At 36.8% G+C, this 13273-nt stretch overlaps 1 protein-coding gene across 1 annotated transcript in view; it reads right to left on the reverse strand.

The window, feature by feature from the left end:
- The window catches only part of LOC121318198 (endosome/lysosome-associated apoptosis and autophagy regulator family member 2-like), a 29108-nt gene that overhangs the window by 9792 nt on the left and 6043 nt on the right, over positions 1–13273 (reverse strand). Inside the window, exons 2-9 of the mRNA XM_041254618.1 lie at positions 8465–8585; positions 3872–4061; positions 3534–3681; positions 3034–3120; positions 1828–1933; positions 1340–1492; positions 871–959; positions 251–431 (exon numbers count right to left, since the gene is read on the reverse strand). Of these exons, the coding sequence (XP_041110552.1) occupies positions 251–431; positions 871–959; positions 1340–1492; positions 1828–1933; positions 3034–3120; positions 3534–3681; positions 3872–4061; positions 8465–8585 (1075 nt within the window). The remainder of the gene's footprint in view (positions 1–250; positions 432–870; positions 960–1339; positions 1493–1827; positions 1934–3033; positions 3121–3533; positions 3682–3871; positions 4062–8464; positions 8586–13273) is intronic.

Raw genomic sequence — 13273 nt, forward strand, 5'->3', positions numbered from 1 at the left:
TTACATACAATTAAAATAAAATTGATTATTGATTATTATTAATATAAAATTGATTTTTGTTTTATTTTCTATCTGACAGTATCTTATTGCAATTGCAGGGATAAAACATCTAAAATAGAAAGTTTCTTTAGCCACAATATAAAACATATAAAAAAAAGCAGAAAATGCTTTGCTGAAGACTAAAGATTAGATCCAGTCTTGCCAGACGCCTGTATACTGACTGCACTGAAGAAGGCGTAGGGTTGCATACCTGTCATTCCATCTGAGTATGTTCCAGGTGGGCAGGGAATGCAGGTGGCCATGTCATTGTTAAAGAATCCAGGGTTACATGGCGGGCAAGCTTTCTTCTCCCCAGAGGGAGGGAGCTTCACTGCATTCTGTACATCATCTCTGCAGATCTTGGGTTCTATCCACTTGTACATGATCTGCGTCTGAAAAAAAAAAAAAACAACAGAATAACTAACCCATGTATTTTTGTAATGTATGTTGTTTAGATTCAGCTTGTATAATTTTTTCTTTACTCATAGAGTGGCTGATTGGGGTTCTGCTGAGGACATTGGCTAAAATGTCAGGTGATCAATTAAACAGAAAATGAAACAAAGTTCATTTAAACAAAAAAAAAAAATGCATTAGTAGGGTTGAACAATATTAAAAATGTTAAACTATAGTCTAAATCTTAAATCATTTTTAATTTCACTAAAGAGCAACATCACATTCATTTACGTTACAACAACACCTGTAAGATGTATTGAACCATGCTGTGCTGCACCCTATCTTCACAGATCATTATTTCCAGCAACTCCAATCTATCCTAAAGCTTGGTGGTATTTTTACATTTTTCTAATATTTGTATTTGTGCTCAGATCTTACCTTTCCATCTTTATCACAAGGTGTATGAATCTGGAAATAATCTTTGACTGTACACACTGGTCTTTCTGTGCAACCTGATGATCCTTCCTCTATAGAATGCAAACAAAAAATTACAATTAAAAATGGTATAAAATGTTTTGATCATATTTACTAAAAGAAGATCGGTACAACAGTGGGGAAAAATATATTCATATATTCTTACTTTTCAAATGTGAAGTCTTAATTCAGGATAAAAGAACACAAATGGACTTCTATTCACCTGTAAATAATCTCAAAGCAATGTTGTTCCTATGTAGTTCAAGCAGAATATTACTACCTGTACTAATAAATCACAGTTCATTACTGCATCAACCAGAGGAACTGGTAACATTTTTGACCCAAAGCAGAACTAGAACATGGAGATTTCTCTCACTGATTACACTGGTTGCTGGACAGGTACTGGCTTTGGGAATGTTTTCTGGAGTCTCACCTGCAAACACTAGATTATCAATACACTTTGTACATGAGCTCGCCCCTTTCCCAGAGAAGGTGTTCCGAGGACAAACCTCACAAGACTTCGAGCCAGGCATTTTACTGAAGGTGCCGGGTTTGCATGGAAAACATTCCGATGTGTAAGCAACTCCTGAAATAGAATGAGACAATCACCAGAAAACAAGAACAAATAGCACTGGTCAAAGCCATCATGTGCCTTTAGAGCTTGAAACATTTTTATAACGACTGTGATTTTGTTTTCTAAAAAATATTTTTCATAACAAATGACAATAACTAATGCTTGATTATGAAGAATCAATGTATGAAATGCATAACAAACACATTTTAATAGGTCTTCTAAAATTGGATGTTTGAATTCAGAGAGCCAAATTCAACAGATCCAAAGTTTAATAAAGGCATGCCTATACTATACTATAAATGCCAGGGTTAATAATGGCAGCTGTTAAATGGTCATTTGTTTATTACCTTCAATGTGTATATTCTTCAATAGGACTGGTTTCACTATTTTAGACCCAAGAAGGATTCCTGTAGTCCGCCAGTAAAGGATATTTGTGCCAGTCTTCAAGTTTACCTTTAGAAACAAAAGGTGATCATTGAGGTTTATCAAACACTGAAATACATAGATTTACTTGTAACGAAAAGTTGTGTTTAATTAAAAGCAAAGCACACTTATTGCTATAGTGCACTACTATAAACACATTGATGCGGTGAGTAAAGAAGGAAAAAAAGAGAGAGAGAAAGAAATGCCAAAACGTAAATGTATTTTTAATGATTAAAATGTATTTTAATTTATTATTAAACTCAATATAAAAGTATGCAATACGAATGACACAATATGGCTACTTAAACTAATTAGCCACAAATTATACACCGAGGAGTTACTGAAATTAGGTAGCTGCTTAAAAAAAAAAAAAAAAAAAAAAAAAAAGAAAAAAAAGATAATACTAAAAGACTAAGTGAGAGGATGGCTATTTATATAACCATTAAAATAGCCTATATTTAAATTGTTTAATTAGTTTTATAATTATTTAACAATGTGTCCTGGTTTTGAGCTTGGAGTTCTCACGCTAAGCAATTCAATTAGTCAGCAGTGAAACAGTTAACAGGTACCACAGCATCAGAGCGACAGGGCAAGTTTCAGATATCTGTACAACAGTAGACCTTTGCAGGGTACTTTGACCTTGAGGAAGTACTTATGGCTTTATTTCTTGTCTGCTTCTCATAATTATTTTGGTACAAACTGTAAATGTCTACATATCTACATACTCATATCATTTCCCTGTTCTTATAAACTTGAATATGATACCAAACAATGGCTAATAACGAACAAAGGGTAAGTTTTATTGATGTATTTTACCTGTGTTGATGTCTTTAGTTGGAAATAAAAAGAAAATCCACTTAGATTGAAGTGCATGAAAATGTATTTACACCAGTGAAGCACTTGAGGGCATGGTGAGATCTTGAATTGGGCAACTCCATTAGTTTCACACAATATAAAACTAATGATCAATAGACAATATAGAAAGGCACAGATACAGTAGACAGAAAGAAAATGAATGATAATCCATTCAGAGGTAATTTCAATAGTTTTAGAACAATTAGTGCACTGAATGTTATGCGGTTATAAGTTCTATATTATGTTATTATTAATTGGGGTACATGAAAACTTACAGTGTGCGTTTCCCATTCCCCATGGTCTGTAAGTTTTATCCATTTTTGATCAGATGTGTCCAGTTCTTGACATTGATCATTTTGAATCTGTACCCAAAAAAAAGTTAAGATTATTAATATTATTGATCCTGTAACTATATATATATATATATATATATATATATATATATATATATATATATATATATATATATATATATATATATAATTATTATTATTTTTTACATATGATCATTCTGCAACACAATAATGCAATACTGTATTACTTGTATTTTCCACTGTGGGCAAATTGCCCAATCCATAGTAAAGTGTGACTTGGGGAAATATCAGGCCCCATATGTTTCTATAACCATGGATACTTTCTGGGTTTTAAAATTAATAATTAGAAACACAGAATCAAAGCACTGCTCAGCACTGACTGTATTTTTATCTTCATCGTTATGCTGCAGAGGGAAGCGCTTACTCATACTTGTTAGGTAATAAAAAAAAGCCATACTTACAAAAAACTCAAATAGAACATTGCTATCCACATACTGATACGAAAAGGAGACGGAGCCTTGCTTCTTGAGGTGTACAGCGTAGATTAAGGACACGGTACAATCATCTCGGTTAGACTCCAAATAATTTCCTTTCGGAACCCAGGTAGAGCTGCAGAAACAAAAGAAAGTGTTTAGATAGACAGACAGAAAAGGTAAACAAAACATACACACACACACTATTTGTATTTATAGTTTGCCTAAAAATAACTGGAAAATAAACTAAGACTGCTTGTTCAATATAATGTGCAGAGATTGTTTCATGTGCCCATATACATGATTTGGGGGTTGTAAACACTCACTTGTCACAGGAGACTGTCTCTTCAGACCCAGGTCCATTGTCCATATAGGTTGCCAGATTGGTGAATCCAGGTGGCAGGTCATCCCATTCATCAAACAAGATGCCGCTGCCCAGAGAATAGCTTCCAGCAGCACATGGTGTACACTGCTGAGTGGACATTTCCAAGAATTCACCCACTGCACAAGAGAATGCTGAAGGGGAAAAAAAAAATGCAGTTAATATTTCAAGAAAAGCTATGTCGTGTTCAACACTGTGATTACAAAAATGACATTGAAACTGAATTTGGTTGGATGGAAGTTTCACAAATGAATGTGAAGAAACTGGAGAAGAATAAGGAGCAGCTTTGATTTAGCCAAACATTTTTCATTGCAATTGGAGGCAGTGGCACATGTTGGTAGATATGTATTTCAGAAGACTAGGTTCTTATACTGGTAAGTGCAATGCAGATCTATGTACTTTTCCAGTCTATTATGAATTTGACCCTGTGGCCAGGCGATTGTCCTGCACAATGTGGAATTAGTGTTGGTGTAATTTGTATGTGGAAATAAGTTTATTGTGTTTCTTTTTGGAGTTGATTTGTTTGATTAAATTATTGTTTACAGATGGGCGCTCAGTTGAGACATGCTGCTTGCTAGGTTTGGTTGACAGGAAGGGCAGCAAGTGATTGGCTGTGCTGGTCCTCAATCAGCAGGTGGGCGGGTCTTGGTCGAGTGTCCATCGGCATAAAAACATCCAGTGGAGATGGCTCATGGTGATAGAGGGAAGGTCCGCGCTGCAGGAACGACAGATACGCAACCCTAAAAATGCACAGAGCTGGTCGAGATGTACTGACTTTGTGGCAGTAGGTGGTCTACTGGTGTCACTTTCACCTGTGCTTTTTAGACAACATTCTGGAAATCTTTACCACATCTCTACATAGACTCAGACCATAGCAGAATTTCATCTGTGTTTGACAATACTAGCACACATTCAGTCATGCAACTTTTTCTGATTTTTGTTGAACAATGTATTAATTGACCGCATCTTTACATTCCAGATTTTAACTTTACACTCAATGCCAATGTGCTAAGGCCTTGCCTAAATGGTCCCTTTGCTAACAAGCAATTCAAACAAGTGTTGTTTACTACAACTCAGCATTTGGGTAAGCAGACTTTTGAACAGTTGGCAGAAATACACTATAAATTCTTTGTCTTAAATATTTTTAGCTGCTCTGTATTTTGTCAATGGGTGGTGGCACTATAAACAACCAACACTACCATCGTATAAAGGATTGCCATGGATTTGCTAGCAACCGTTAGTTGAGCAGTTTTATGATGTGATAACAAGGTATAACTCATCGGGAAGCAAGTTGTGAATCAATATTCTTCATTTTTTTAATGTAAATTGAAGTTATGCTATGCACTTTATAATTAATCCAATTAACAATCCTATGTTTTAACAACTGGTAGTTTCTCATATGATAATATATACATTTCACAATATATACATTTCTTAATACATTAATTTTGTAGCATTAGTTCATTGACCAGTTTTTGTAGTATTTGCAACATTTACATGGTTTTCAAAGCTATAAACCAAGATCATGCTTTACACTAAACTGTTATTGCTAGGTCAAAGTTTACAACTTTCTACCATAAACCAAGTTTGAAAGTAAACTGCAATAGGTTTCTGCCTGAATATGATTACTTATTGAACTGCTGCAAGCACTTCTAACACATTTCCACTGTTGATAAAATGAAACAGACAAAAAGTTAAAGATCAATCAAAACAGTTGCTTCCGTGGCATAGAAGACACGATACTGATCAGAATGTAATCAAGGAATCTGACAGTTTGTGAATACCAGTTATTGGTGTATGTCCATGCTTTGCCTCTAAATCAATCTGTACTTTACAACATGGAGTCTTGGTAACCATGGAAACAAATAAGCCAAACTCAGTATACTATTATTACATCAATAGAAATCAAAAAAAAAAAACAGCTTTGGCCTGCAGGATTGGATCTGCCTATGTATTGCTGTATATTGCAAAATGACTAGTGTGGCAGGTATGAATGGCTGGTCTAACCTGTTTTGTATCTAGGTCACACTGCTCGAATTAGTACATGAAAAGTAACAGTTTGCTATTTTTGTAATGAACAGGAAATAGTGACGCTTTTGTAAAAACCACTGGAGGCTAAGGCATATTTCATCCAGAGCTGCATATTTGCACACGTGCTCAATGTGTGCCGAAGGATTTCGAAGAATTTCTTTTAGCGCTTATATTTTTGGAGCTGTCAGTCAAGAAGATTCATGTCAACATCAGCTGCCGCGCCACCCCATCCGCACCCCTCTTCCTTTCTCCTCACTCCAGTATTTATCATGCTGTGTTATTCTGAAATGTACAGCATTCATCAAAGCGGTTGCCCGCCATTTACTGTTTACCTTGTTTTAACCCATACTTTGTATTTAAGGGAAGGGTACTAGGTTATACACTGTGAATTGTAATAACCAACAAGGTATTGCCAAGTTTGTTTTTTACAAGTCAGGAGAGTTAGGGTTGCACACACCAGAATCCGATGGAATCTTTTAATTGGCGATAAGATACTTCCACACTGACATGACCATGCACACCAAAAGTGACAGGTTTGAAAACCGGTATTATGAAAGAGAAGACGACCACCAAACAATACGTTTAAGATATGCCTGCCACAGGTCAGGTATTCACTGAGCATTTTATATCAAAGCTGCTGATAGCCCCCTCCGTGGAGTGACGTTCTTGGTCCTGCCTCACCGAGGTAATACACAGAGAATGTTTGGTGGTCGTCTTCTCTTTCAGGGAACCAATGACTGTACTACGTTTCCTTTCAATTCGAAGACAACAACCAACCACTACTTTTGGGAAAGTATACCAAAGCCAGCGCAAGGGAGTGTGAGTGGACAGCATATGAGGGACATCTCGTACCACGAACTAGTGCTGGTGATGTGAGTGTGCAACCTCAAGGACCCCTGTGCCTAATAAAGGCATAGATGGATCTACCACATCAAGTCAGCAGATCCTGGTGAATGTATGTGGAGTAGCCCAGCTAGCCGCAGTACAAATATCAGTCAATGAGAGACCTCTAAAGAAGGCTCGTGTCATAGCCACTTCTCTAGTCTTAAAAGCTTCCCTGAAAGGCAAAGCGGAGGTATTTCCTGCGTGCAGGATGAATATGCATGTGAAAATATGTGTCCTTTAAGTCCACAGTGGTAAACCAGTCACCCGGCCGGACTGACTGGAGGGTGTGGCGATATGTGCCCATCTGGAACCTCCTCTCCTTCAAGAATCCATTGAAGTCTCTCAGGTCTAGGATAGGGTGGAGGACACCATCATTTTTTGGCGCCAGAAAGTATCTTGAGTAGAACCCCTCTTGCCGAGAGATGCGTTCTATGAGTCTGATGGCTTCTTTTCTAAAGTAGTGTTTCTACTTCTTGCCTAAGAGCGAAGACCTGGAGAGGGTCACAATATTTTAAATGTGTAATTCCCACGATTTTAATCAGCTAGTTTAAATGTATATATTTACTGCATAATGACAATACATATTCAGATCCAGTTTGTACCACTCCCCTCTATTTCAAACTTAGAAATAATGTTACTAGGATTTTGTTTGACATCATATTTTGATTTCTCCCTGAAAATGTTTTTTATACAACAGATAAATGTTGTTAGCAGAGTAATGTGTACATGTTAAAACAAAATATATTCTATAGTAATGCAGTATATCAAGTCCTAAAGGGACACAGTCCATGGTGCTATCTTAAAAGAATATTGTTGTATACTGTTGTATATTGTTGTATAGAATATTGTTTGTTGTACAATCGTAACAAGTTTCAAATCTATAGATTAAACTGTAGAGTTTTTCAGTTAGCTATGTGTTGCACACCTAAGCGATTCTCCTATCAGATACAAAGTGAAACAGAAATATTAAGAATGGCCCACATCCTTGATAATTATAAATGTATAATTATCTGGTTTGGGTAGAAATAGCCATGATAGTTCCATTCTTGTCAGCTCAAATTTTCAGAAGGTTTGCAGTCTGTGCCTCGAAGATTTTGGACATTCTGCTACCCTGATTTCATCTTTATTTGCATGAAGATAACAAACAGGAGAAGGGTGGACAGAAAATATAGATATATGCAGATATCAATGGTTTATGTTTACAGATCTGCTTCAGACAATTCTCATTTTAATCTGAAAGAGACAAGACGTGCCACAGTTCCTGAATACAAGGGATAAAGCAGATAATGTAAACTGAAATGTAAATACACCTGAAAAGATTTCATCTTTGTAGCAGATTTCTGTTTGATATCGAAATTAATTATACATCCTAAGGATTAATGAAATAGTCCAACGATGAACCAAGATGACCTCAACTGTAGCCAATAATTTGATGTATATTCAATTTTCAGAACTGAACGTCTATGTACCAAAAATGCATTTTGACAGTTGAATTATTTTTGTCCTGATGGTAAATTAAGTCTTTCTTTGTTGGAACACAATTAAATAGCCATTTACAAAATCACCAGGATAAGGATAATCAAAGGGGTGGTTATATTGATAACTTTAAACATTCACTTACTGCATTCTGTGCCTTTGACTGGATCAGGTAATCCTGAACAAGACCCCTCATTTATGGGTATAGCAACCCTCCATCGAGATCCTGTGATGTCACACTCTGTGTACTCAAAATAATACTCTGTCTGCAAAACAAAATCAGGGAAAATGTCAGGGATATTTGTCAAATGAAGACAAGGTGATCATAACCAGGGGTTCACATAACTGGTAAAAAATGCAGGCTTCCATATTGTTCTTTAAGACATAAAGGTGTACCATAAGTACATTTTTAACAGCAAAGCGTTTTTCATAAAGGCAGCGAGCGTGCTCACGCTTGCAAGGTGAGCCATACCTGCTTAACCACTGGATTTTTCTTGGAGACTCAGGGTTTCCGGGCTCTGTCAATGATCTCCGGGAGGATTCCAATTTACCTACAGTCCCTCCCTGCTGCTAAGGGGTTGGTGTTTTAAGGGGGTGTTAGGGTTAGGGTTAGGGTTAGGGTTGCACAAGGGGGAGGTATGTGGCAGGGTAGAAGCCCTACTGCTGTAAATAGTGTGTGTATGTGAGAATAGATGGTTGTCAGGGATGGAGTTAAATCTGTCCCTGCCAGCAATCAAGTAAGTAAGTAATTGGTACTAATTAGGGAGCGTCCACATGTATACAAGCCAGAAATTGTGTGTGTGTGCATGTGCATGCACGTGTACTTTATACTGAAGGCGAACGTCCAGCATATATTGTATTGTTTGGTGTAAACCTTTTGTTTTGGCCCTTGTACCTTTTTCTTTTTGTCTGTTTCTTTAATAAATGTGCGTTTTAAACTGCAGCTTCTGTCTCTAAGTCTTCAATTCCTGCCAGTAACATCTTGAGCCATGGTGCTGTCCTGCCAAACATACAGAGGAGATCAGCTAAGCAATACCTTTTTCAAGAACCCTAATAAAAGCTTGTTGATCCAGGTGTTTCACTACAAATGTGTTTATTAATCATAATTGGTGTTCTCACATCTAATGCACTTAGAACAGTTTTACTGTACAAAGTTATTTGTAGATATTCTTCTCTGAATGTTTTGAAAGGGTGTTAATAATTGTTACTGTTTCTGTGCCAAAGTGAAAACTTTTAAGGTGTAGCAATTTAAAAAAACCTGGACTTTTTTAAAATCAGGAAACGTAAGTTCACCCAATGCATTCGTACTTAAAGCCAAGGAGCTGAATGCACAGAATACATTTTTGAAATACAATTCTTTATTATATTTGAATAACTGATGTATGTGATCTGTAAAGAAATGTCCCCTAAATACTGGTATTTACGTTGAAGAGCATTTTTTGAATAGCTGCTCTTTAGATTATAAACATGGGAGCTAGTATTTACAAAACTGTAAAGGCTGTTTGAAGGAAAGTTTTGTTACAGACTGTTTTAAAAGCCATTTGATTAAATCAAAATGTGGAGTTAAACTTAAAAAAAAAAATTGATTGAAAAGACTTGTGAAATAGCAAAATAAATACATAAAATGAAACATATTCTGAGTTATCAATATTCCAGGCGTATCCCTTTTTCTTTTTAGGATCTTTTGGGAAGTTGGTGTAAATCCATGATTGCTTTAGTTTCATATACCTGCATTTACATTTCAAAGACTGGCTATGAAGGAGAAAGCTTTACTGAAGTCTCATCTTTTCTTACAGCCCCTGAGGAATGCATGTATTATTTGCATTAAATAATATTGAATTACATGGAGCTAACCCTTGGTGCATTTCTGATGTTACTGTGGAAACATAAGATGAGTACACTTTTCCTATGACCCATGATGACATACATTAGGAACCTTACTTTATATAATTTTTATTTAAAAAATCAAAAACATAAACTAGATAAAGAAAAAAATAGTAATACTCTTCCCTCATAGGATCAACTAGGGGACAAGAATTCACTGTACCATGTATGTATTATTTATGTTGCTAAGAAAACAGGCAATCAGCTTGAACTGTTTCAATTTTCCCTGCCATTTAATTGAAATCTGCAGACCAAGGCCACTTTAACTTATACCTGTAATATGGATACATTGACAGCAGATACAAGAATAACAATACAATTGGTACAATCTTCAGTGAACACTTCCTAGAACGTGATGCTTCAAGAACCACACTTGGGTACTCTGAATATGGCCAAAACCATGCACAAACATTTCCTGAATCTTCACGTTACATGCTCTGCTGTGATTGGTTTTCCTTCCCTTTATTAAACAAAACGTTATTGGTGGACAGACAGGAACCATGCAAATAACGGGGCTTCACCGATGGATCACAATTTGTTTGGTTCACTTGCAACGAGCCTTTAAGCATAGTGTTAATATAATAAAAGACATAAAGCAAAAAAATACAACTTGCTAGTTAGTATTATTAAAAATGGTTCTCAAAACTGCACAGGGGAAATTCTAACAATCACTTCCACCTCAGAATACTATGGAGGAGGAGTTTATATTAATACAAATGTAAGCAATGCTATTTACATGGTTAGCTGCTTGTTTACTAGGCTGGCCAATGTTTGTATGAATGAGGCATGAAGGTATGATTTGGACAAGGATTCACCCACTAGTAAAGCCTAAAGAGGCTCGAGCTGGAGTTTCCTAGACAGGGGTGATGTCCAGGGAGGTACACTGGTGTAATAATGACGAGAGGTAACCATTGATCCACCTCCTGAACCTCACCAAAGCTACAATTGATATCACTATGAAAATATTTGTTGAATTAGCCACAAGTGTGTAAGGATTTGTTTTAAATGACACTGTGGCTATTATTTTTTCATTATATCATTTTTTCCTTTCAAATTACCTCTAACCCTTCTTTCTATTTGATCATTATCTTTCTTTACATTACTGTGCTTGTTTTCTAGTTTGAAAAGCAAAACCTATTTTCCTATACAGATTTTCAGCATGGAATAAACCAAACCTTGTTACTTTTGAATACGGCACGCTGACGCAGCATTCCCCAGAGACTGGTATTTTATTTTTTGCAGTTTTTCATGCCAATTGGTGTGCCTGTGCTAAAAGCTTAACCCAAACGTATTTTTAAAAAGCAAACAATGTGCCCGTCTATCAATTGAAAATGAAGAGGTCAATATAGGAGGAAGGAAATGGGAGACTTAAGCAGGATACTGATGATAATAGACTCAAAGTGCTAATGAGGCAAACGGATTTTGTGAGCTGGTTAGGAATGTGTGTTACAAAAAAAAAAAAAAAAAAAAAAAAAAAACACTTCATAGAAAATAAAATGTATTACAAAGCTTTTTTTTAATATATTTTGTGTAAAAATGGTATTGTAGTAAGCATCACGAGAGGTTCTACCACAACTCTGTGAGTTATAATCCTGATATGAACACTAGAGGCTGGTTTCCCACACACAGATCAGATTTCTTACCTAATCAATGTCTGTGAAACCAGCCACAGACCTCCCAGTTGTACTAAACCGTGTGTTGGTTTTGGCTATGTGGACTGCGGTGGGTTAGGTTGAAACCACTATTAAACAGCTATTTCAGGTGTCTACTTTAAAATTGGCATATCAATCAATATCACTGTGTAACAGATTTATTTTTATTTTTTTTTTGGTTCCTGGGTAGTAAGTGTTATTTCCTAATTGCTTATGCCTCAAAAGTATAGAAAATAGCTATTATTCTCCACAGACTTTGCTTTTGTGACCAGGACAGTGATATTTTGAAATTTACCTATTTTCTAGAACATTCCAGATAGATTCAGTGCTGAGTAAACTTGGAGTAACTTCTAGAACTTTCTAGAACTTTCCAGTAATATAAATAGTAGTATAAATACAGGGGCCTTAAGCCCACCAGTTCAGTTTAGTTCCAGCTGCCTAAGTGGATACATATCTGCATTTTTCTGAGATGGCATCAAGAGGCTGCAATGGTGGCATTCCTGATGGGTCTCCAAGGCGGTTTTACCAAGTTTCCCTGCTATCTTTGCCTTTGGGACAGCAGGGACACCAAGGCGTACTACCCCAGGCGGGACTGGCCACAGCGGACCGAGTTGTCTAGGGGGAGGAACAACGTCAAGTGGGAGCCACTGGTGGACCCCCGGAAGGTGCTGATGCCACCACTGCACATCAAATTGGGCCTTATGAAACAATTTGTCAGAGCTCTAGATAAGGAGTCGGCAGCCCTCAAGTACCTTCAAGACTTCTTCCCTAAGCTGTCTGAGGCAAATGTCAAAGCCGGTGTCTTCGTCGGACCACAGATAAAGAAGATCCTAGAGTGCAATGAATTCCCTAAGAAGCTCACTAGTAAGGAGAAAGCGGCTTGGAACAGCTTTGTCGCAGTGGTACGGGGCTTCCTGGGCAATCACAAGGCCGAAAACTACGTGGAGCTGGTTGAGACTCTGGTGAAGAACTACGGCACAATGGGCTGTAGGATGTCCCTCAGAGTTCATATCCTTGATGCTCATCTTGATAAATTCAAGGAGAACATGGGAGCATACTCGGAGGAGCAAGGCGAGCGCTTCCACCAGGATATACTGGACTTTGAATGCCACTACCAAGGACAGTATAACGAGAACATGATGGGAGACTACATTTGGGGGCTGATTCATGAAAGTGATTTACAGTATAATCGTAAATCCCGAAAAACTACTCACTTCTAAATCTTTTGTAGTCATTTTTGTATTACTTTAGTATAAAAACATGTTAATTTGGATTCATATGTTGTTTTTTTCTGACTTTATGTGAACGAAAAGACCGTTTTCTCATTGGAAATAGGTAAATTTCAAAATATCACTGTCCTGGTCACAAAAGCAAAGTTTGTGGGGAATAATAGCCATTTTCTATAGAGGCTTTTGAGG

This window comes from Polyodon spathula, chromosome 7 (genome assembly GCF_017654505.1).
Source record: "Polyodon spathula isolate WHYD16114869_AA chromosome 7, ASM1765450v1, whole genome shotgun sequence".
NCBI lineage: Eukaryota > Metazoa > Chordata > Actinopteri > Acipenseriformes > Polyodontidae > Polyodon > Polyodon spathula.